The 26,180-nt window shown below is 32.7% G+C and overlaps 1 protein-coding gene and 1 pseudogene across 1 annotated transcript in view; both read left to right on the top strand.

Moving 5' to 3' along the window:
* The window catches only part of ITCH (itchy E3 ubiquitin protein ligase), a 104,425-nt gene that overhangs the window by 74,281 nt on the left and 3,964 nt on the right, over positions 1 to 26,180 (top strand). The window contains exons 14-24 of the mRNA XM_016162220.2: positions 3,320 to 3,448; positions 8,155 to 8,227; positions 9,092 to 9,163; positions 11,851 to 11,939; positions 13,697 to 13,856; positions 14,111 to 14,244; positions 14,570 to 14,710; positions 19,106 to 19,226; positions 19,669 to 19,773; positions 21,645 to 21,741; positions 24,681 to 24,753. Coding sequence (XP_016017706.2) covers positions 3,320 to 3,448; positions 8,155 to 8,227; positions 9,092 to 9,163; positions 11,851 to 11,939; positions 13,697 to 13,856; positions 14,111 to 14,244; positions 14,570 to 14,710; positions 19,106 to 19,226; positions 19,669 to 19,773; positions 21,645 to 21,741; positions 24,681 to 24,753 — 1,194 coding nt within the window. The remainder of the gene's footprint in view (positions 1 to 3,319; positions 3,449 to 8,154; positions 8,228 to 9,091; positions 9,164 to 11,850; positions 11,940 to 13,696; positions 13,857 to 14,110; positions 14,245 to 14,569; positions 14,711 to 19,105; positions 19,227 to 19,668; positions 19,774 to 21,644; positions 21,742 to 24,680; positions 24,754 to 26,180) is intronic.
* Positions 24,827 to 24,945, top strand: LOC118610400 (annotated as a pseudogene).

Below are 26,180 nucleotides of genomic sequence, written 5' to 3'. Positions count from 1 at the left end.
TATTCAAAAATACCTATTTAATATAAGTAAGACCAGATTAGTAATTCTAAAGCAGTATTTTGCAACTTGAGATCCACTGGATAAAATTCAGGGAGTATGTGACTTAGGGAAAAAAAATTAAACATTTGGTTTTATTGACCTTTACCTGAAATTGAATGTTTCCAATGTAATTGTAGGCTACAACCATACTAGAATTAACAATACCAAGGACTTTGCCACCAATAGAAATCACAGGATTTTAAAATATCTTTCTGCAATTGTTTATACACTTCATTACAAGAACTTGCTAGTTAATATATTAATAGAGACATTTTTATAAGTTTGCCTATTTAATGTTTAGATAACTAGGTATATATAATTGCTTTTCTTTGTAACATTAATAGTATGTATATTAGGTTGCTAGAGTTGCCTTAACAAATTACCACAATTTGAGTAGCTTAAACAACAAAAATTTGTGCCCTAGTTGAGGAGGCTAGAAGTCCAATATCGAGGCTGTCTGAAGGCAATAGGGAAAGACCTATTCTAGGCCTCTTCTAGCTTCTGGTAATTCCTTGGTTCATAGCAGCATAACTCCAGTCTTGACATTGCATTCTTCCCGTGTGTATGTCTCAGTGTCCAAATTTCCCCTTTTTTATAAGGACGTTAGTCAGACTACCAGAGAGTTCTATTGGGCAAGGAATTTGGCAAGGTGTATAGTCAGAGAGCACAGTCCACACAAGATTGCCCTCACTTCAGACATTAGCCACAAGCTGGAGGTCCCTCTGACTTTCACTTCAGACATACTGGCTACAAATTTGGGAGTCCCCACAACCACTTTCAGGTTTGATAACTCACTCAACTAGAACTCACTGAAGCCTCTTGTATTTACAGTCAAGTTTATTAAAGAGAAAGGATAAAAATTAGAACTAACAGAAGGAAGAAATGTATAAGGCAGAGTCTGAGAGGGTTCCAAACTCCCAGAAATGATGTGGAACAGTTATGTGCTAACCAGAGAATCTCATATGAGTCTCTGGTATTCAGAGTTTTTATTGGGGCTCCATCATATACTGCCTGCATGACTAACCTTTAGTCTCCAGCCTTTCCCCAGAGTTCAAGCTAATACCTTTAGTTTTCAGTTATGCTAGAGGTTAGAACTTATATAGCATATCTCAAAGTCTCCATCATAAATCATGTTGTTGACCGTCCGGTGTTCAGAAGTCCCCAAGTAAACTCCTGACAGAACATTCCAGAGGCCTAGAGATCACCTCCCAGTAGCCAAGGGCAAAGGCCAGACCTCTCTTTAGGTGTGGTTAAGTCTTAACACATTCCATGGCTCAGAGTGTTAAGAACCGCTATTCTAAAGGTATGCATTAAATTTTAAATCTATTTCTGGGTACCAACAAATCACAACTTTTTTAAAATGGAGTTAGGGTATTTAATATCCCTAAAAGGGAGAATTAAGAATTTCAGAGATAACATTTCTAATTCGTCTTTAAAATTCTTTCTCTAAGTCTAGAATAGATCACGTCGCTTTTCTGTAATCTGCTACCAGTTTTTGTGCTCCCTTGGATCTTTTAAAGTTTCAGAGCTAAAGTTAGAATCAATATTTTAATATATAATACAAATGACCCAGTTCTATCCAATTTGTTTTGTTTTTAAGACAACTTGTTACTAAGTCTGTTTTGCAAATATAATTACAACAAATAAAAAGTGTTACCTTTTAAAATTTTTTGGTAGCTTGTTTTATCTGACATATTCACTTCTGTGAATACAGCTAAGTGTTCTTAACCTTTTGACATAATTTACAAAATACTGTTTAGGCAATGGTTCTCAGCCTTGTGTTCTTCTAAAATACACTTGAGGAAAATAACATTCCTGTCTACAATAGTGACTAAAACAGTGAGTTTGAATGCCTCCAACCCCTCCCTTTCTTCCTCTTTGATATGAACTTGAACATTTCCATTGTTCGTGTCTCTCTCTCCTCTCTCTCTCTCTCTGTCACCCTCTCACCAGACCCACCAGATTGAAACTGTAGAATAGAGGAAAAAAATTGGCAAATGTGAATAAAACTTGGAACACTTATTATACCTAATTAGTTTAAAAAGGCTTCCTGTCATTATGGCAGAATACACAAGTACAAATTGCAAAGAAAGCGTTCATTAGTTTTCTCCTCGTCCTAGTGTAATATTTTGAAATGTGAAAATAAATGTCTAAGGTTCACTAGTAAGCAGTTTTGAATATGCTAATACCTCAATTATTTTACTACATACCAAATTAAAATCAAGTTAAGTCACTATTGCCTTATATCTAGTTCCTGTTTTAGAACTTTCATAATATATGCAATTGGAAAGTTGTTGCTAGACACACAAGCTGAAATACTTCATAAATGCTGTGCTAGCAGTATGAAGGAAGTACTTTGAGGAACATGAAGAGAGTGATCCATATGTAGTAGGAAGAAAAATAATAATTAAAATTTGAGGGCTTGCTATGTGCTTAGCTTTTTACTTGTAATATCTAATTTATTCATCATATAGTCTTATAACATAGACATAATGTCTATATTACGTGCAAAGAAACTGAAGTTTAGAGAAATTAAGCAAGATCTGAAGATAGGTATCAAGAAAATGGATAGGAATACTTCATAAAGAATATCTGAGTTACTTTAGTAGAGGAATAATAGTCTGGACAAGGGGAAAGCCTTCACTTGGACATGTGACAGATCCTGTCATGTTTAGGGAAATAGTGAAATCATTATTAAGCGCTATGAAATCACAGGATTCATGGAAGGGATTTGAGAACAGAGTATAGAAGCAGAGTGAGTACCTGGTAGTATAGTTTAGATCTTACTATTGGTAGTGGTGAACAATGGTGTTACTTTATGTGGAAAACTAATTTGATCAGATTTCTAATTTAGTACTCTCTTAAGAGATATGAAATAGGACCAGAGCGAAACTCAAAGAAAACCAGTTAAATGTGAAAATTTAAAAGAGATAAAGGCCAGAGTAAAGATCGTGCTGGGAACTGAAAATAGTGATGAACACGAAGACTTCTAAGGCAGAATGGGCAGAACTTGTTTATCATGGGATGTTTAGGCGAGCTATTAGGTAGATGGGGAATACAGGTCAAGTAGGTGGGAGAAGACTGAGTGGTAGATGATGGACCTATTGACATGGTTAACTGCTTATAGGTTCTCTAGATAGAGGGGTCTGGCAAACAACTGGAAATTCTGGTTTTCTAGATTACTACAGCATTTATGAGTATTTTTAGTTTCTGTACTTGGCTAACAAGCAGCCCTCTAACACCTTTTATTTGATTCTGTTTTTTTTCTTATGTTTTATAGTCAGTTAAATGAAAAGCCCTTACCTGAAGGCTGGGAAATGAGATTCACAGTGGATGGAATTCCCTATTTTGTGGACCACAATAGAAGAACCACCACCTATATAGATCCCCGCACTGGAAAATCTGCCCTGTAAGTTTTTTTAAACATTATAGATGAAAAGTTAAATTTATTCCAAGATTTTGATGTAAAGATCTGAATTAGCAAGGAGTGGTAGTGCAATTCTTACTATTTCTTGAGTTGGTCTACCCATAGGTTTCTGTTCGCTAAATATTTTTCATTTCCGTTACTCTCCTGATAGTTTCTCCTGGGGTCTTTTCATATTTCTTGCCATCTGCACACACAACACTAAATGAGACTATTTAGAAATTACTGTTAATTTAGCACTGCTCACCAGTTAATCCCTAATTTCCGATGTTTGCTTTCTTTTCTATCACCTTTTAACTTAAAAGCTCCCTTACTTTGTTTTTTCTTTTCTGTTTTTGAAAAGTAACTTTTGTTCATTTGTTTAATATGTTCACTTTAGGGTTTTTTATTATGATAAAATACATATAACAAAGTTTACCATTTTAAGTGTACAACATGGCATTAAGTACATTCACATTGTTGTGCAACCATCAACCACTATTTATCTCCAGAACTTTTTTATCATCTCATACTGAAACTCTGTACCCGTTAAACAATAACTCTAATCCATTTTTTCTCCTGGTCCCTAATAACTACTATTCTTCTTTCTGTCTTTATGAATTTGACTACTCATATAAGTGTAATCATACAATATTTATTACTTGTGACTGGCTTATTTCACTTAGCATTGTCTCCAAGATTCATTTATGTTGTAGCTTGTATCAGAATTTCATTCCCACCAGTAATGCACATGAGTTCCAGTTTTTTAGTCCACACCAACAGTTTGCTTTCTATTTGTTTTTTATAATGCCATCCTATGGGTATGAGGTGATATCTCATTGTGGTTTTTGTTTTTATTTCTCTAATGATTCACAATGTTGAGCATCTATTTATGTGCTTACTATCTGTATATCTTCTTTGAAGAAATGTCTGTTCTAGTCCTTTCCCCATTTTTCAATAATTTTTTATTAGTTTTAGAAGTTCTCTATATATTCTGCATATTAATCCGTTATCAGATATGTCATTTACAAATATTTTCTTCCATTTTATGTGCTGCCTAAAACTTTTATAGATTTAGCTCTTACATTTAGGCCTTGAATCCATTTTTAATTAATTTTTGCAAATGGTGTTAGGGATCCAATTTCATTCTTTTGCAAGTGGATATCCAGCACCATTTGTTGACGATTGTCTTTTCCCCATTTACTGGTCTTAGCACCCTTGTCAAAAATTATTTGACTATCTATGTGAGAGTTTATTTCTGGGCTTTCTATTCTGCTAGTCTGTATATCTGTCTTATTGCAGTACCACATTATTTTTATTACTGTAACTTTGTATTAAATTTTGAAATCAGGAAATATGAGTCCTCCAACTTTATTGTTCTTTTTCAAGATTGTTTTGGCTTTTTGTGGTTCCTCGAGATTCCATATGAATTTTAGGTGGATTTTTCTCTTTCTGCAAAAAAAAGTAATTGGGATTTCGATAGGGATTGCATTGAATATGTAGTTCACTTTGGTTGGTACTGACATCTTAACCGTGTTTAAGTCTTCTAATCCATGAACATAGGCTATCTTTACATTTATCTGCAGCCTTTAATTTCTTTCAGCAATGTTTTGTAGTTTTCGGTGTGCAAGTCTTTTACCCCTTTGGTTAAGTTAATTCTTAAATATTTTGTTATTTTTGATGCTGTTCGTAAATGGAATTGTCTTCTTAATTTTCTTTTCAGATTGTCGATCATTAGTGTATAGAAATGTAACTGATTTTGTGTGTTTTATGTCCTGCTTTTCTGAATTTACTTACTAGTTCTAACAGGTGTTTTTGTCTGGAATTTTTAGGATTTTCTGTATATAAGATCACATCTTTAGTCAGAGTTAATTTTTACTTTCCAATTTGGATGCCTTTTTTTCCTTGCCTAATTGCTCTGGCTGTAACTTCCAGTACTGTTGTATAGATGTGGTGAAAGCAGACATCCTTGCCTTGTTCCTGATCTTAGAGGGATTGCTTTCTTTCATCATCGAATGTAAAGTGAGCTATGGGATTTCTATACATGGCCTTTATTTTGTAGAGGTAGTTTCCTTCTGGTCTGAGTGTGTTGAGTGTTTTTATCAAAATGATATTGAATTTTAGCAAATGCTTTTATTTGCATCAATTAAGATGATCGTGTGGGTTTTTGTCTTTGTTATTAATATATGTAATATTACATTGATTTTTCATATGTTGAACCATCCTTGCATTTCAAAAATAAATCCTACTTTGTCAAAAGAATTAAAATATTAATCCTTTTAATATACTGCTGAATTCAGTGTGCTAGTATTTTGTTGGATTCTTGCATTAGTGTACATAAGAGGTATTGGTCTGAAGTTTTCTTGTAGTTTCTTTGTCTGACTTTGATATCAGAACAATTCTGGTCTTATTACTTTTTAATTTTATACTTTTAAAACTTCCACGTTTAAAGCAGAAACTAGGAGTTCAGGCCAGTTAGGTATCAATGAAATTAAAAATGACTTAGATATGGAAATAAATTATAAATAGATGCTGTTGAATCATTTATTTCAGTTATAATTAAGTTTGGGTACATACAACAGAAAATCCCAATACATTAGTGGCTTATATACAACAGAAGTCTATTTCTCTCCATCATTTCAAAATATGGCCCAATGGGGCTTACACAAGACACTCCTGAGTAATCTATGGTTCAAAGAAGAAACCACGAGAAATTAGGAAATGTTTTGTACTTAATGATAATAAAAACATAACTTGTGGATTTAACAAAAGTAGTCCTCAGAGGAAAATATATTGCTTTAAAAGACTAGATTAGAAAATAAGAAAGGTATAATATCAGTGATCTCTGCTTCCATATTTAAGAAGCTAGAAAAAGAAAACTTCTTCCAAAATAAGTACAAGAAAGGAAATAAGCATAAAAACAGAAGTCAGTAAAATGGAAATGAAACAAACAATAGAGAAGTCAAAGCTAGGTCTTTGAAAAAGGTTAATTTTAGTAACCTCTAGTAAACCTGAGAGAAAAAAAAAAAAACACAAAATACTAATGTGAAAGTGAAAGAAAGACATCACTACACATTCTACAGACATTAAAAGATGATAAGTGGTATATTTTGAATAATTTAATGACATTTACATCAAACAAATTCCTTGAAAAATACACGTCACTAAAATGGACATATGAAATAGTTAATCGGAACAGTCCTATGTCTGGTAAAGAAATTGAATTTATAATTAAACAATTTCCCATAAAGAAAATTTGATCTAGATGGCTTCACTGGTAAATTTTATCAGTATTATATGTAATGTTATCAGTCATGTTCAAAACCTTTCATAAAATATTAGAAATGGGAATACTTCCCAGCTTATTTTATGAGGCTCCTATAATTCCAATACCAAAATCAGACAAGAACAGTATAAGAAAATTATTGACTAATATTTCCATAAACATATGTATAAAAACTTTAACAAAATAATGACAAATTTAGCAAGATATAAAAGGAATATTACAATATTGTCATGTGGAGTTTATCCCAGGAATGCAAGATTGATTTACTATATAGTGTAATTTATCACATTATCAGATAAAAGGAGAAAAATTATGATCATTTCAAGGAAGTACTTAACAAAATACAATGCTAGTTTATGATAAACTCTTAGCTGTCTTGGAAACTTTCTTACCTGAGAAATTGTATTTATAAAAGACCTACAGCTAACGTCACATTTAATGATGATTTAAATACCTCTTAAGATCACAAATAAGACAAGGGAATCTACTGTCACTACTTCTATTCAATAATGTATTGGTAGTGCTATCAGATAAGAGAAATTAAATATATATAGGAAAGGAAAAAGTAAAACTGTCTTTTTTGTTCATACAGATAACATAATTGTCTATATAGAAAATCATAAGGAATCTAGAAAAAAAACCCACTAGAGCTAGTAAGTGAATTTAACAGTATTACCAGATACAAAGTCAATATACAAGGTCAATTTATTGTTACATTGAACATTTAGAAAATGAAATTAAAAGTAGTTCAGGGGAAAAAGCAAATAAGCCAGTGATAAGAAGTTTCAGGGTTAGCTTGGTAGCCCCATGGTGTCATTGACCTAGGCTTCTTTCTTTCTGTTCTACTATCCCAGACCATGATCTCTATCCTCAAGGTTACCTCATAGATTGTGATAGCTACTGAAAACTTGAGGTATCATAGTTACACTGCAGCTGTAAAATGAGTATCAAATTGGAAAGAGAAAAAAATCACTTCTAGCTACCCAGCTCTCTTTAAAAGAGCCTTCCTGGCTGGACATCCTATATAACACTTCCACTTACAGCTTATTAGCCATAGTTAAGTCACACAGTCACACTGGGAAATGTGATCTTTATCTTAGGTACCAGTCTGCCCAGGTAAAAATCAGGAGTCTGACTTAAGGACAAAGGAGAGAATGGATTTGGGGATAGACAACATTCTCAGATTGAACCTACTTTACCTACCCCTGTTGACTGTATATAAGAAAAATCCCACAATAATGGCCTTAAAAAGATGAAAATTAATTTTTGTCTTTTAATTTAAAAATAGAAATAGTCCTGTTGGTAGGGGTATGCTGTACTACATTATTTTTGTATTTGACTGCTAAGTACTGAAGGGTTGTTGTATTTTGCTTTTCCTACACTTTTTCGTCTTATAAGCAACTGTGATATTAACATTCTTCCTCAGAGACAATGGACCCCAGATAGCCTACGTACGAGACTTCAAGGCAAAGTTTCAGTATTTCCGGTTCTGGTGTCAGGTTAGTATCAGGACTATAATTCTATACTCCCTTTCTGTTGTTATGTTGCTTATGTTACACAGTCGCTGATTGCGAAAAAAAGAACCCATAGGACAACAGGTAAAATGAGAAATATCAGAATCACTTTCTCCTATTCTTACGGCAAAGAAAGAGATTTATCAGTTTGATAATTTTGTGGCTTCTGTTATCCAGAAGAATAAATTTGAAACCATTCGAATAAGAAAACATTGCTGCTTTCTTCTCAGTACTCATTACTTTCAGATTGCAGAAGTCCTCAAATGAGTTAAAACATTTTATGTATAAATTATAATCAGCTCTTTTCATAGCTAGCATTTGATATAAATTACTTTGATAGATAACTACATTTATATATCAGTTTGATAGATACATAATACATATATTACATGTGGTTATATTCAGAGTATTTTTCTCAGATGTGATCAGTTATTTCTGATGTATAAGTAAATATTTACTGAAATAATGATTTCTCTATAGGTCCTAAAGAAAATTAATGTGCTATTCTAAATGTTACTGTGATAAATGTTTTTAAACTTCAAACTCTAACTTAGTCCATGTAAGCAAGAAGAATCTAAATTAGCATTTTGAAAATAAAATTAAGATTTATTTGACTCATTAAGTAAGCACGGTGCATATGAAGTCTTGTTTTCCTCTGTATCTTATATATCAAATGATCTATAATTCGCATGAATGCTCACAAATGCATGGTTAAATATTATTGATTATAAATTCATTATCTACTTGTTTCTGTAAGCAAAGACAAAAGTAAATAAAACTTTATCCTCTTGGTTTTTTGATAGGCCATTTTAATGGTGAGAGTTGACTTAAGTCATTCTTATATTTCAGCAACTGGCCATGCCACAACACATAAAGATTACAGTGACAAGGAAAACATTGTTTGAGGATTCCTTTCAGCAGGTACTGGTTTTATCCACTCACTAGTTTGTCTCTGGCTGCCAGACCAGAACCACCTTTAAGTCTAAACAGTCTTGAAACTTTTTGATTTGAAGTCCTTGAATTATTAAGTCTAATCTCATTGCCAGCTACCTTAGTACTTAAAATTTAGAAACATGCAGATAGTTTTTTGTGTGTGTTTTTTGCTTTTGAAGTGTCTGAGTAACTTAAAGTGATTAGTGAGTTTCAGGTTTCCATTTCTAAACTACGTGTTTGATTTGAAATAGATATTTAAGTAAGAAAAGAGGCTTTTATATGAAAATTATTGGATGGGTAGAAAAGGACTGGGAAAGACTGTTTCTATAGTTCTGTAATACTTGCAATTTTACAATAAGCATGGTACTCTTTTTTTATATGTTGTAATGAATCATTTTTTTTTATTTTTAAAACCCCACAAAACTATTACTATAAGAAAAAAATTGAGTGTAGGTTTAAGCATCGTACTCTTATAATTAAAAAAATAATAGAAAAGAAAGTAAATTGGTGATTGGTGGCAATATCTGTAAAAAGATGTTTTCAGAAGTCATCACAAATTTTTTTAGTTGTCTTCGGAACCTGAGTTGATTTACTATTTACCTTTATTTTGCAACTTTATCAACCAGCCGCAGCTAAATGTTAAGTGATTTTGTCATAGGGAAGATTAAGAGGACCAAAGAAAAATGTCTTAATGTGAAAACATCCAGTTAGTCCTTGTTTTATGGCCAGATCTGGTCGTGATTCTTTATTATCAAGCCCCTGTGAAAATTGTGGTAGCTACAGTTTCAAGAAGTGCCACACTGAATGACTGCAAAGGGGAAAGCGATTTTCTAAGATAGTCGACAGTAGCTGGCTACTTGCTTTCAGAAACTGTTATGTTTATTTCCTAATTGGAAACTCAGTTATTTACATTGAAAGGAAAAACCAGTTAGCACCCGGCTAAGTAGGAGCAGATAGCTTTTTAGCAGCAGAGGTTGGCTAAAGCCATTTAGAAGATTATGAATCATTCCCTTGATCTGAAATAAGTTTCCAAGGCCATTCCCCACCCCAATTATTACCTATTTCTAATTTTCATATTCATAACCACTGTATAGTCACTGAATAGTTTCTTGGGCTAGTTTCTTGGAACATAATTTGCCTATAGTGGTGCTGAAATCTGCAAAACATGATTAAATTCCCCTTTATCTTTGGAAACCAAAGGCTTTTGCAGAATGACAGACCAGATGGTACAAAAACAGTTGTTTAAAATTTTCATCCTAGATTTGACATTTATTAAATAAGTGTGAAGTAAAAACTTGAAAAAAAAAAAAAAGATTGCTTTGGACGAGTGACAAATATGATAGCAAAATTATCAGTTTTTTTATAACTGTTGGAAAAGTTGTTTTTGGTAGTCAATGTTTTTATTAACTTAGCACAAGTGCTTATGGGGGAAATTGCAGGAGAAAAAAATTTTCCTTTATATTAGGTATTTGTTAAAGGATAAGATTTAAAAGTATTTTTTTCCAAGGAATGGTGAATCCCCAGGTATCAGACACAGGGTGCAAAGGAAAGTGAATCCCCAGGTATCAGACACAGGGTGCAAAGGAGCAACCAGAATTTCCAAGAGAACAATCTTAGGTTTGGCGGAACAGCAAGAGAGAGCAGGGACTGCCATAGGGTTTGGGGAGCAGCCCTAAGGACAAGAAATAGCCAAAGGGAGCAAGAAAAGAACAACAAAAGAGGATATTTTTAACCTGTAACATCTCATTTGCATTGCTATGTATCTATCCTATAGTATTTGTAGAATATTTGTCAAAAGCATGTCATAAACATTAAATTTTTTGTTGCATAAGGGATTTTTTTGCTTGAATGAGATATGAATTCATTCAAATGATATATTAGTTTTGTGGGAACTGAGAGAGCTCTGATGTAAACAGGTTACTTAGCCTCTCTGGATATTTACATGTGAGATTTCATTCTTATCACTTCCTAAAATAGAGGCATTGTATCAGCTTCTCTCCCTCTCTCCAGGGCCTGTTATTTTTCTTTGAAGAGTAATTAATATCTGTAATGTACTGGCCCCAATTGGGCCAGTAATTTGTTTTACAAAAGAAGAACCCAAATGCCATTAGTTGTAGCTTATTAAATCTACTGTGATTAAATATGAAGATAAATCTTATTAACCACTGTAGTGAGACACAAAAATTTGAGTAGATTTTTCAGGTATTTATAGGTTCCTACTGAGAATGAGTTTCTAAAGTTAACTACATTCTCTTTGCAGCCACTGTTTTTCATTTCCAAGTTAGCCAATAGCTATTAGTATACCTTTGGGTTATAAAACAAACTCAAACCTGCCAAAACCAAAACAAACTAACAAAAGGACCTCTGACCATGCCAACAGTTATCCTGCTCTTAAGCAAGCAAGAGAAACAATTTTGTAAGATAATAGTAGGGTCATTTTAAAAAATTATATATGTATAAAGCATGTAAAGATGTAGATATGTATTAATATATAAAATATTAAGAAACTTTAATGTATTTTCTGTATTTATAGTGTTGACTAGACCACAAATACTGTTCTATGTCATGGGGAATTTTAAGTTACCTATAATGAGGGAGATTTCAAACCCGGAAGTGGTAGAATGGTGTTTCAACAACTGCTTTTACCAATTCTTTTTTACTTTATTATTTTGTAGATAATGAGCTTCAGTCCCCAAGATCTCCGAAGACGTTTGTGGGTGATTTTTCCAGGAGAAGAAGGTTTAGATTATGGAGGTGTAGCAAGGTAGTGATAATATGAATACTCAGAACTTAGTTCCTTTCCTCCAAAGGTATCATTATACTTTGCTTGCAAGTATTATTTTCTCAATCTTATATTTCAGGAAAGTGAGATACAGCAAATTATTGTACCTTTATTCCGAGGCTACAGAATTTCACCAGCATTAATTAAGAAAGTACTGTGAGGTTCAGCTAGTTGATTTCACACACATGACTTACTTAATCCTCAGGATAACCCTGTGAGATAGAATTTTAAAGGTAGAAGTGAGATTTAGAGACTTACTTAAGACACATAAACTAAGTTGTAGAGCCTGGATACAAGCTTTGCATCATCAAACCAGAAACTAGCATTCAATCTCCCACCTTATATCTGTTCCACAGAGCATGCAAGGCCCTACAGTGATCAGGTCATTTTCCCCATCACAGATTACTGATAGAGGTAATAATCACTCAATTCCCAACTGAAACTAGTATATCTTTTGAGAATATAGAAGGCTATTTAAAATAGGAGTTGAAAAATTTAATTCTGCTTTCTTAATATTAGAGCTTCTAGTCAAACCCTAGAAGATAGACTGCTTTGCTTATTTCATAACAACATATTATATCAGGTTAAAATTTTATGTAGCAGTGGCAGTGTGGAAAGGCAAGGACTTTGGAGTCAAGACGGGACTGGAATCCTTTTACTACACTCAGTAGTACAACCTGGGGCAAATATCTTCATCTGTAAAACAAAAATAGTTATATCTACTTTTCTAGGATTATTGTGAAGAGTAAAAATACTGTTTATTAATAACCTAGTTCAGACCCTGAATCTTTGTGTACTCACTAATTGGTGGTTTAGTAGTTTTTATTTGTTGTGTTTCAGAGTTCACATTTCAAAATGTATGAAGTCACAGGTAAATAGCAAATGAGTAGAAACATTTGATTTTGTACAGGTTAGAGATAGTTTAGGAGGAAGGCAATTTACTCATTCTTAATTAGAAAATCAACTAGCAGTTTTAAAGTGTTAAGCAGCATTACCACCAGAGGCCATGAACTAATAGGAAAAGTAATCTCAGACACAAGATGATATCACATGTATTGCCCCAGATCTGCTCCACCTGCTGTTCTTCCAGACCCACTCATGTTATATTAATTGGTAACTATAATCTTATGTTAATAGTGGTTGGTATTTTCACAGCATTTGAATTAGGACTTTTCGGTATTTTTCTAATGAATGAGTGGCTTGAATTAAGTGTTATTGCCTCTGTGAAATGGATTTTTTTTTTCATATTTGTCTAGGATTTAGAGAGCAGTGGTACTTGATAAGGATCACTGTGGGTCTTAGTAATAGATGGAATAATATTAGACTCATTTTAGCTGCTCTAACCACATGAGTCAAAAGTGCAGTTTAAACTTGCCCATGTATACTATTTCATCGATTCTAAGACTAATATTTTCATATTTTAATGTTTCTGAAATTGGCATGTGTTTCACAATTATAATTGGAAAAAAATTTTTAGTAATTCATCAAATAATGATGTCTTTAAAGTTGATGATGTCTTAGATTCTTTGAAATATAATAATAAGCACTGTGTAAATATCTCCATAAAATAGATGTCAGTTTGAACAGAAACAGTAAAAAGCAACATGAGATTAGGAAACTGACCGGTTGAGTGTAGATTCCTGAGAACTTTGTAGCACTGCACATTGATTTGTTGGCATGGTTACTTACAAGATTTTTCACCCTAATTTTTTTTTTTTTTTTTTTTTTTTTGATTTCAGAGAATGGTTCTTTCTTTTGTCACATGAGGTGTTGAACCCAATGTATTGCCTGTTTGAATATGCAGGGAAGGATAACTACTGCTTGCAGATAAACCCCGCTTCTTACATCAATCCAGATCACCTGAAATATTTTCGATTTATTGGAAGGTTTATTGCCATGGTAAGTACAGTTGGAGAACTGTGTTTACTTTGCTAATTCAGCAATACTAAAGCATTGTTTAACTTTCTTATCTGAAATTTTCTCAATGCTAAGATATTTCTATGATTGGGTTTGTTATATTTGCCCTTCTCCTAGAAATATGCCTAATAGCGCATATGACAGGGGAGCCTTTTTTAAATGAAGAACTCATCTAACATTCTGAAATACAGTGACTGTTATAAAATTATCTTAAATGGTATTATTTTTTTGCATAGGCTCTGTTCCATGGGAAATTCATAGACACAGGCTTTTCTTTGCCATTCTATAAGCGTATCTTGAACAAACCAGTTGGACTCAAGGATTTAGAATCTGTTGATCCAGAATTTTACAATTCTCTCATCTGGGTTAAGTAAGTGTGTTTCCATTTTATTTATCAAAATATAGTCTATATGCTTTCATTATAGTGTTGGTAATTTATCTAAACTATAAGCATATAACTGATTTATTACATTTAAATGGTCTACATTAAACTCGACTTATTATTCAGTATGATAAGTTTTACAGAAATACACCCAAAATCTTAGGCAAAAATATGACTTTAGAGCATAATTTATAATTTTCTTATTATTTTCATATTATGGTTTAATAGTAATTATTTAAGAACATAGTCCTTTAGTTAAAATTTTTATATGTTTTAATTAGCTAAACAAATAGTGTAAATTTTATTTGTGCAGAGAAAACAATATTGAGGAATGTGGATTAGAAATGTACTTCTCTGTTGATAAAGAAATTTTGGGTGAAATCAAGAGTCATGATTTGAAACCCAATGGCGGCAATATCCTTGTAACAGAAGAAAATAAAGAAGAATATATCAGGTGAGAGAATTCTTCTTTTGACATAATTTAGTCTTTCTGCTGGATTACAGTACATTCATAATTGGCAATATTAGTGTACTATATTTCAAAAAATAATTTTTGCCTTTTTACTAATCATTATTAGGACTGATTGTGTATTATTAAGGACATAATTGATCATTTTTCTACCTTGTAAGTGTTGAAAGAGGAACAAGGAAAGTGCTATTGGAAGTCAAAGGAGGGATACATGTAGTTCTAATCGTGAAGCGAGTAGCTGATGATATTTAAGTTGAGCCTTGAAAATTGGGGAGGATTCAGTTTTGCAGAAATGAGAGATGTTATGAGCAGAGAGATGGAGGCTGGAAAGCATGAGTCACAAAGAGTAACTAGGGAAGAGTAGCCTTTGTTTGTGTGGTGCTGTCAGAGTCAATATCCCATTCTGTCATATACTGCATTTCAAAAGCCAAGGAAAATGAAGACTCTTTAGCAGATGTAGCAGCTATTCAGTTATAATAATCCTTAAGGAAACAATTAGAACAGTTAGACCGGTGGTAGATTAGGAGCCAGACTGCAAGACATTAAGGACTATATTCAGTAGACAGTCTAAATTCCTTTTTCAACAAGTCTGGCGACAAAATAGTGAGAGAGGTAGGACAGGTTCTTGTGGAGGAAGAGGGTAGAGGAACTATCCTGTGGGTTAATTCAAACAAAATCTTACAAAGAAGTAGTCTAGTGGTGCTATGATTTTTATACCCTCTTTCTGGTATATTTTCTATTTAATCAGAATTTTGAAGATTTATAAAGTCATAGAAAAGAATTCTAGTCATATAGAACTTTTTCTTCAAAAGTTGCAATTTTAATAGTAGAAGTAATGCTGGATCACCCTTTGAAATACCAATTCTAAGACCACTATGCCATGTAACATGTCGTTAAAAAGAATCTCAAATTAATATGCAGATATTTTCATGGGGCATATTGAAAAAAGATCAGGTAAAATTTTTAAGTAAAATAATGGTTTATGGTAAATATCCTCTTATGTTTTACATTGGTTCATACTTTTTGTCCCTTGCCTACTTTTCTACTTTATAAAGATTAATATATCCACTCCAGCGTTCTTGTACTTAGTATTTACATGGTATACCCTCCTCCATTCTTTACTTTCAGTCCTGTGTCTTTGTATATAAAGTATGCTGCTTTGAGAGAGACCAAAAAAAATCATATAAGCAGTGTGTTCTTTGGTCTTATTAATTTTATCCAGTCTAATAATCTTTACATTTTAATTGTACTGCGTAGTACATTTACATTTAATGTTACTACTGATAGTTGGCTTAAGAATTAAATCTTAAATCTTGCTGTTATTTTTCCCTAAATTTCTTTTGTTCTTCCTTTTCTGCCTTCTTTTGAATTAATAATTTTCAGTTTGGTTTTATTATTGTTTCTGTTGGTTAACTATACCTCTAGTTTTTTTAGGGTGTGTTCTAATGATTATAATAATATGCATCCTTATCATTTATAATTAATATTCTATTAATATATTAATAATATATAAAATATAATTTATACTTAATATTATACTACCGATACAGTATAAGAGTCTCATAATATCATTTTATTTATCTCCAGCTATTTGTGCTTATTGTCATACTTTCTTACATTATAAACCTCATAATACATATTATTTTAGTCTTTTATATTTATTCACTTTAACATTTCTGGTTCTTTTTATTTCTTCCCACACATCTCTTTTTCCCTTATGATTTCCATTCATCTTTAAAAACTTTATCATTTATCTTAGTGTGCAGCTCCTGGCAATAAATGCTCTCAGCTTTTATCTGAAAACATGTTTATGTCACCATCAATTTTGAAGGATATTGTCACTAGATTTAGAATTCTAGATTTATGGTTTTTTTTTTTAACTCTTTAAGTATGTCATTCCATTGTTGGCTTCTATTGTTTTTGATTATGTAAGCCATTGTTTTTCTGAACAAAGTGTGTTTTTTTCTTTTCTCTTTTAAAAGATTTTAATTTTGGTTTTTAGCATTTTGCCGCTGATATATCCAATTGTAATTTTGTTTGTTTATCTTTCTTGGCCTCTTTGAGCTTCTTGTAACTGCAAATGATGCCATTTGGGGGGCTTTATCTCTGTGGATGTTCCTTTTGCTTGATTCCCTGTCTGCATACTTCAGAGACTTCAGTTATAATGTGTAGTTAACCTTTGATATCATTTCATTGTTCTCAGATGGTATATATATTTTTTAATCTTTTTTCAGTTTGGATCAGTTTTATCAGTCTTTGAATTCACTTCTCTTAAGCTCATCCAATAAAATTTTCATTTCAGATATTCTATAATTTCCATATGGTTCTTTTAAGAGTTTCTGTGCTAAAAATTTCTTTCTCTTTACTCATTTTGTCCATCTTGTTCTATAAATTCTATAATGCATTTTTAAGAGCTTTTTAAAAGTCTGTCTGCTAACTTCAGTATTAGGCCATCTGTGGGCCATAGTCTGTAGAAACAGACTTTTTTAGCTTGGTTATGGGTCACATTTTTCTGATTCTTTGCATATGTAGTGTGTGTGTGTGTATGTGTGTGTGAGAGAGAGAGAGAGATAAGAGAGATACTTGACAGAGACTCTGGATTCTTTTTCTTTCTCTGAAGAATATTGAGTTTTGGTGTTGATAGGCAGTTAAGTTAACGGTAGATCACAATGATCCTGTTGAAGCTAGCTAGAGCTGGTCTATTTCCATTTTGCCTTTAATCCGAAAACATAACTTTATTTCTCGGACGCGGTCCTTACTTTTTTACAATGGAAAGCAAAGGGTGTTTGCCACGTAACTAGGTGAGATGTAAACTCTTAAATTCTGTCCCTCCCGCATTAGATAGTTGCTGAAATTTCTACCTGGGTCTTTGGCTTTCCAGTTGTTGCTTTACGCGAGGTTCTCCGGAGTCTCATCCTATACATGTGTATTTAGGAGTCAGTTTAGGCTTTGGAGTAAATTTCTATGCAGACTTGGGAACTTCCTCTATTTGTCTTCATTCTTTCTGGGGTTTTCCCATAGCAGCTTTGGCAGCTTTAAGCTCCCTATCTCATGTCCCCTCAACCCAATAAGACTGTTACTTTCTGTTTGATCTCTATTCCCCAGTGCTCTGTATGAACTGAGAAGTGTCTTTAGGGAAAAAGCCTATTAAATGTGGATCAATTCCAGTGTGTCAACGTCCTTCAAGAATCTCATCCCCACCAGTTTCTGCCTTCCTTTGGTTTCTCTCTGATGCCATTTGGGTTTCCATAATTTGCCCAGAGTTTATAATCATATCACCAGGAGAATTAGTCCAATACAACCTGCACTGCCATTTTACAAAATTTCAGTTTTCAACAAACTTTAGTACTAATTGCCTTAAGTTGTCATCAAGTAATCAGATGCCTAAAATACACATTTATTTGCTTATTAAAATTGTTAAACAGTAATCTGTTGCCATGCTGCTCTGAACAAGCCCGATCCCGTCTGATCTCAGAAGCTTTGCAGGATCGGGCCTAGTTAGTACTTGGGTGGGAGACCACCTAGGAAGACCAAGTGCTATAGGTGTAAAAGCTAAAAAATAAAAAATAAGGGATTGTAAACTGAAATCTGTAAGGTCAACCAAGGGTTGCCTTGCCTAAAAAAAATTGTTAAAAAGTAAATATTCTGTAATAAAATAGAACAATTTATATTTGTTGTGATTTTAACTGTTAATCATGTTTCTATTTAGATGAACATTAGAAGAAAGTCAAAGTTATAATCTAAGAATGTTTAGTAGAGAATTTTCATTAAAAATATTTTCATTAAAAAACATTACAAGGGGAAACCTGTAAGTTAAAAGAAGCTTAAGAGACTTTTGCAATATATGAACTTTTTTAAAATTCTGATTCAAACAATATGTTAAAAAATTGAGTCTATTATTAGAATTTGAGCACTGAATATTTTATATAAAGTAATTATTTACTTTTTTGTATGATAATAGGATTGTGGTTATGTTTTTTTTAAAAAGAGGACCTCATAGAGATGTATACCGAATATGTTTAAAATGAAATTTTAAATATGGCATGGGTAGGGGCATAACGAAATAAAATTGGTATTCTGTTAAAGCTGGGTTATCTGTACATGGAGTTGGGGCTCACTATATTCTAAATTTTATATATATAAAATATATATTTATATTTATAGTTTTTATATATTTACATTTATATTAATATAAATATATATTTATATTTGTATATATTTTTATATATTATATATCATATATATCATATTACATATATATTACATATATAAATATATATGAAGTTTTTCATAATAAAGTTTTAAAAAATTATTTTTATACACAGAATTTAAAGGTAAAATCTAAACTTCCTAATAGCTTTTTAAATATCTATTTACTAGAATGGTAGCCGAATGGAGGTTGTCTCGAGGTGTTGAAGAACAGACACAAGCTTTCTTTGAGGGCTTTAATGAAATTCTTCCCCAGCAGTATTTGCAGTACTTTGATGCAAAGGAACTAGAGGTAATGAGTTTTTCTTCTTTCCTCTGCAGTATACTGGTAAATAATGCCTTCCGTTGTCTGCTTTCAACTCACTTTCCCATCTTTCCAGTGGCAGTGGTATTTTTTATGTAGGCAAGATGTTTTGAAATATCCCCAGTGGCTTAAAAGGTCCATAATTTATCTAATTATATAAAAGTATTACCAAAAAATATTACTCTCAGTACCTCTCTACAATGAATGACTTATTTAACCATGTGTATATGTGACATCATACATGGAAACTCAGCCTCCATGAATATATATATAATTGTAACTATAATTCTTGATATAGTTTACAAACCAAAGCTTCCTGATTAACTTGTTTTTTGAAAGTTAATATAAGTCCTTTCTTACCTATGTCTAGCATTTTTATATAGATTATACAATTGCCTGAAGAAACCATTTGTCTTTTTCATCCCTATAGGTTCTTTTATGTGGAATGCAAGAGATTGATCTGAATGATTGGCAAAGACATGCCATTTACCGTCATTACACTAGGACAAGCAAACAAATCATGTGGTTTTGGCAGGTTTGTCTGTTTATTCTTATTGACAAACATCCCATAATTTTAAAGAATTTTTTTGCCATGTATATGATTGAGTCATGAACAAAATGTATCAGTATGTTCAGGCTCCTCATTTCATCATTCATTACAACAAATGAATACAGATTATAACAGCATCCTTTTAAGACTATTACCAAGTAAGCAACACATACCGTGTGCCTTTGCCCAGAGTATAAGATAATTCCAGACATTAAGATTCCCTTGCATTTAATTTAAATGCTTTGGAATTTTATGGAACTGTCTAAAGTATGGTTTCCATCATTCATACCTCATTAAGAATTACATAATATTCAGAAGGCAAACTTAGGAGAGAGACCTGGTTTGGAATCATTATGCTATCTCTTCAAAAAATGTCTGCTATAGCATATGAAAAGATTTTCAACATCACTAATCATTAGGGAAATGCAAATCAAAACCACACTGAGATACCATTTCATACCCATTAGTGGCTATTATCGAAAAAATGAAAAATAATTATGTTTCGTGAGGATGTGGAGAAATTGAAACTTTCCTGTATTGCTGGTAAGAATGTGAAATGGTGCATCACTGTAGAAAATAGTTTGGTGGTTCCTCAGAAAGTTAAATATTTAGAATTGATGTATGATCTAGCAATTCTATTCTTGAGGTATACCCAAAAGATTTGAAAGCAGGGATGCAAACAGATACTTATATACCTGTGTTCCTAACCACACTATTCACAGTAGCCAAAAGGTGAAAGCAACCTAAGTGTCCATCAGTAGATGGATAAACAAAACGTGGTGTGTATATATAATGGAATATTATCCAACCTTAGAAAAGAAATTCTGACATATGCACAACATGGATAAACCTTGAAGATATTATGCTAAGTGAAGTAAGCCAGTCATAAAAAGACAAATACTGTATGATTCCATTTATATGAAGTATTTACAATAGGCAAATTCATAGAAACAAAGGAGAATAGAGGTTACTAGGGGCTGGGGAGAGAGGGAAGTGAGGAAATAAGATTAACGCATTCAGAGTTTTTGGGGTGATAGAAAAAGTTCTGGAAATAGTGGTGGTAGTTATATAACAGAGTGAATGTACTCAGTGTTATTGAATTATACACTTAAAATGGTAAATATTTGTTATATATAGTTTACCACAAATTTTTTTTTTAATTTAAATTTCTACTATTCGCAGAAAGGAATTCATAAGAAGCTCATAAACTGAATTTCGGTAATAAATAGGATAAGCATTTTAAAATACTCAATAGTAATACAATAGGATAAAAATGATTCTTTACAAAAAAAATATTTGGCTCAGCCAAAATACTTTTGCTATAGGCTAAAAAGCATTCTCCAAAAACTTAATGTTTGAGTCAAAGCAAAGGCCACATAATTCTGACAACTCTTAGCTACACCAATACTTAAAGAACATGGAGAGAGGAAGTTATTAGGGTACATCTGGATCAGAATTTTGTGAGTTTAATTTCATTTGTTAATAGAATCAAAGAAACTATACTCATTCAAGCAATGTGTCCTGTGAAACCACATGAATATCCTATAGGACAGGTAGATCTAGGGGGAAAAAGAAGGTGCTGCCTTAGAAGAGCTGATCTTGAGACTGAACAAGACTGCTCTTGGACCCAGAGCACCCTTCTTTTTCTATTTCCCTGTAAGGATGTGATCCTAAGATTTCTATAGGGGAAGATTGGTGGGGCTTTGACAAAGATGGAAAAGCTCCTCCATCCGCAGTCATTAGTGTATCTGACCCTGGGAGTTCATTTAAGACTTGAAATGATTATTTTTCTTTGTAATTTAGTATGCTAAACATGAAATATGACCTATATATCTCTTTAAATGTGCTTTTAATAGTTTGTTAAAGAAATTGATAATGAGAAGAGAATGAGACTTCTACAGTTTGTTACTGGAACCTGCCGATTGCCAGTTGGAGGATTTGCTGACCTCATGGGTATGTATGTATACAGGATCACTTTTCCTATATAGAAAATTATTTATCACACCGGTGTTGCATCACTCTATATACAGCTTATCAGAAATAACAAAGGTAAGTGCAACTATTTTCTTAGTCACAGTTGACCTGGATTTGTGTAAACTTTTATTCTGTCTAATATACTGTATATTTGATCCTGGATCAGATCCCCTCTGTCCCAGTGCCTGTGGTACTTGTTCATGGATTATGTTTCATTACTGGTTGCACAAATTCCCCTAAGTCTGGGAGGATCTGGGGTCGGGGGAGGGTGCGCTGTGTCTGGGTAGATGGTGTGGGGGTTGCTACCCGCTCCATATCTCATCCTCCTGCTTGGCAACTGGGGCTGCTAATGCCCAGCTGTTGCCCCTCTGTACTTAATTCCCACTCTGCTTTTTACCCGGATCCATGAGCTCCACTGAGTGGAACACTCTGATCCCTACTGAGTTTAAGGTGACTGCCAGACAATGAAGTAGAAATTATTCAGGGCAGGGAGGTGGGGGTAGTAGGTTACTAAAGTATGAGTTTAGAGGGTAGAGAGGGAAAATAGGAGTTACCAGAGCAGTGACATTTGAAGCTGTGAGATTGTGTGGGCTTCTGCAGAAATAGAATACAGTGAAGGGTAGGCAGTGCTTAAAACACCTATATTTAGGGATAAGACAGAAATAGCCTAGAGGCAGACATAAAGGAGAGACCAGAGAGTGAAGAAGAAAAATAAATATTCTCATTCAGCAGCAATATAGAAGGGAGGTTAATCCAGTGCTACAGAGAGGATGATTTCTAAGTATGGTTTTGTAGAGGGGCATCTTTAAGAATGTGCTCTAGTTTGAAAAAGAAACCATGTTAAGATTTGGGAAGATAAGTAGTGACCAAAATGAAGAAACTATTGGTGCTCGCTTCTCGGCATAACCTGGAAATGTGATCATTAAAGAGGCGAGAACTAGGTTTGTTCTTGGCAGTAATATTTGTGGTTGAGTGGGGCTGTCTAAAACAACACAGAAGAATACCCATGGAAGGCAGAGACCATGAAGATTGTGGTTCATAGAATTTTAGAGGCCATCTGGTGGTTTAACCTTCCATCCAGTGTAGGAGTAGAAAGTTGTATGATTAATGTATATAATAATTTAATATGGTGGTTTTCGACCTTACCAGATCTAACATCCCATTTTTATAATGTATTTATGATGTCCTCTTTAATATTCTGGAATGAAATTGGTAAATATGAAATAACATCTACAGTCTACAAAAAAAATACATATACATAGTACTAACTGTAATATAACCTAGAAATTATTAAAAAGTAATTTATAATGAAATAATATTTCAATGCATGTATGTATATTTGGGAACAGCTATGTTAGAAGACACAAATAAGTAGTCAGATATTTGTTCCTACTTAAAAGAAAAGGTTTAAGGGACGATCAGAAGCCCTTCTGTATAAGAAGCACTGTAATATGAAAGAACAGATAGAAAAGGTAAGAAATAATAAACAAATAAATATAAGAAAAACAAGGAAGTAACCCAAATGCAGTAGGGACAATATACCTGCCAAAATAAAATATAGATAATCAAAGTGGAGAAAAATTAGGTAAATCTTATTTTAAAGTGTAGTGTCTATCATGAAATTACACTACACTGATATGTAAAAAGACCTCAGAGACTGTATCATTTGAAAGCTGAAATAAGCTGAAAATAGGAACATAAGTGCAAGAGTCTATATAGAAGATAAGTGGTTTAGGCACAGTGTCAGAGTAAGATTGAAAACAACAGGCAACCTAAACATTTCAGTGTGTGTTTACAACTTGATGCCTTACCTTTCCATTAAATTTTAGAAAGCATTCAGGATGATTGCTAATAATAGAACATATTTGTATGAAATACACTAAGATCCCTTTGTTTTATTTTTCTCTATTTTAATATTTGATTCTAAGCCTAGAATTAAAAGCAATCTTTAATCTTCTGTTAAATATTAATTAGCACTATTAAATGAAACTTTCTATGTATATGATTAGAAATGCTATAATATATTGAGTAGTGAAAACATGCAGATCAAGTAAACTATTTAGTAATTTCAAGCTTAATTATTTAATCATTGTAACTGTCCTTTTTAAAAATGACCATTTCCTATATTACTGGACTTTTCACATAGCCATTTGTGAAAACATTTTGATTTTATTTAGATACAAAATTATTACCAATTTATATTTATACTGTAGTTAATTAGATGGGACATGAAAATATTCTTTGAGTATGACTATCCTGACACATTGCCTATCCCTTCTAATTAAAAAGTCCAGCAGCACTACCAATCACTGACCACCAACAAATGCTTCCTAGGGAGCAGTAGTAGCCTTTTAGAAAACCAGTGCCTTAGATCACCATTCACAGCTATCTCCAACAGAAGATAAATGAGAGGCAAGAATTGGATGTAAGTGTGCCAGGGTATGCTCTATAAGACTTACATGGACATGCATTATTAATAATCACTAGGTTGTTTACATTTTAGAAAGTTTTATATTTAAATTAGCTTTTATTGTGTAAGATAGTGGATTGAAGTTTCCCTATTGTGTTTAAAACTAAAACTTAAGCTTTTCAAGTGTTCTGTTACGTGTTATTATTAATTATAACGTTCTGTTATTCTGGCTAAGGAATGCTAGATAAAACTGCATTTTCTTGGGCATATATTAACAAAATGATTTTCAAACTTTAGCACTCATCAGAATCACCTGGAAGCTTATTAAAAACACATTGCTGAGCCTCACCGATAGAGTTTCCAATTCAGTTCAGTGGGCTTGAGATAGGGCTTATGGGTTTGTGATTCTAACAAGTTCCCTAGTGATGGTGCTACTACTACAGGATTGGGGATCACAATTTGAGAACCATTTCATTATCAAACTGTTGGTGATTTCACTATGTTTTAGGGAGCAATGGACCACAGAAATTCTGTATTGAAAAAGTTGGGAAAGAAAATTGGTTACCCAGAAGTCATACCTGGTAAGTAAAAGGAGAAATAGAGAAAACAGCTTTTCCAATTATCCTTTAGATATTAAAGCATATTAAAAAATGAGTCTTCAGCCATGCTACCCCGAACAAGCCTAATCCTGTCTGATCTTGGAAGCTAAGCAGGGTCAGGCCTGGTTAATAGTTGGATGGGAGACCACCTAGGAAGACCAGGTGCTGTAGGCATAAAAAATAAAAAAATAAGGGATTGTAAGCTCACAAGGTCCTTGCAACCTGTGAGGTCAACCAAAGGTTGCCTCACCTAAAAAATAAAAAAATATATTTAAAAATTTTAAAAATGAAATGTTTTTCCTATTGTATTATTTTTAATAGCTATATTGAGGCATAATTTACATACTATAAAACTTACCCATTTTAATTCAGTAATATTAAGTAGATTTACAGAGTAGTAACCATCACTACAATCCAGTTTTAATGTCTTTTCATTACCCCAAAACAATTTGCCTATTTGCAGTCAATCCCTTTTCCCATCCTTGAATTTTTTTTTAAATGTAAAATTTAGAAAACTTTTAACTTTGAAGGTACAAGAAGAAATCAAGTCTAGATAGCTATTGTGAGAGTTATTTTCTAACATGGTGAACAGAAATATTTCTCATAATAAATGTACATTTATTTGTACATTTCCAAAAAAATGTACAAAACTAAAAAACCGTAATCTTAAATACAATGTGTTGGAATTTGACCTAACATCAGCAATATTTAAACTTTATTTTGTAAGACATTTCTGTGGTCATCTATGGACTTTGCTGGATATTCCTTTATTTTACCCATCTGCCCTTTTTGCTTGTTTTATTGTCTATTCTTTTATATTTACATACATATACATGGGTTTTTAAAGAAAAACTTGGTACTTATCTTGAAAATCAACTGACCAGAAATACACAGGTTTATTTCTGGGTTCTCAATTCTATTCCATTGATGTATATATTTATCCTTAATAGCAGTACTACATTGTCTTGATGACTGTAGCTTTGAAGTAAATTTTGAACTTAGGAGGTAGGCATTTTTCGACTTTTTCAAGATTGTTTTGGCTATTTCCATTTGAGTTTTAAGATCGATTTGTCCATTTTTGCAAAGAGATCAGCTGGGATTTTGGTATGAATTGCTTCAAATTTGTAGATCAGTTTGGAGGAGCATTGCCATCTTATTAACAGTATTAAGTTTTCTGATCCATACAGATGGGATGTCTTTCCATTTATTTAGGTCTTCTTTATTTCAACAATGTTTTATAGTTTTCATTATACAACCTTGCATTTTTTCTGTTAAATTTTTTAAGTTCTTCTTTCTGAAGTTAGTAAAAATGGAATTGTTTTCTTAATTTCATTTCAGATTGTTTATTGCTGTTCTGTAGAAACAGTTGATTTTTGTACATTTATCTTGTATACATGTGTTTTGATTTG

Source organism: Rousettus aegyptiacus, unplaced genomic scaffold (assembly GCF_014176215.1).
Source record: "Rousettus aegyptiacus isolate mRouAeg1 unplaced genomic scaffold, mRouAeg1.p scaffold_m13_p_12, whole genome shotgun sequence".
Classification (NCBI taxonomy): Eukaryota; Metazoa; Chordata; class Mammalia; order Chiroptera; family Pteropodidae; genus Rousettus; species Rousettus aegyptiacus.
This window is presented reverse-complemented; position numbering and strand designations above follow the sequence as displayed.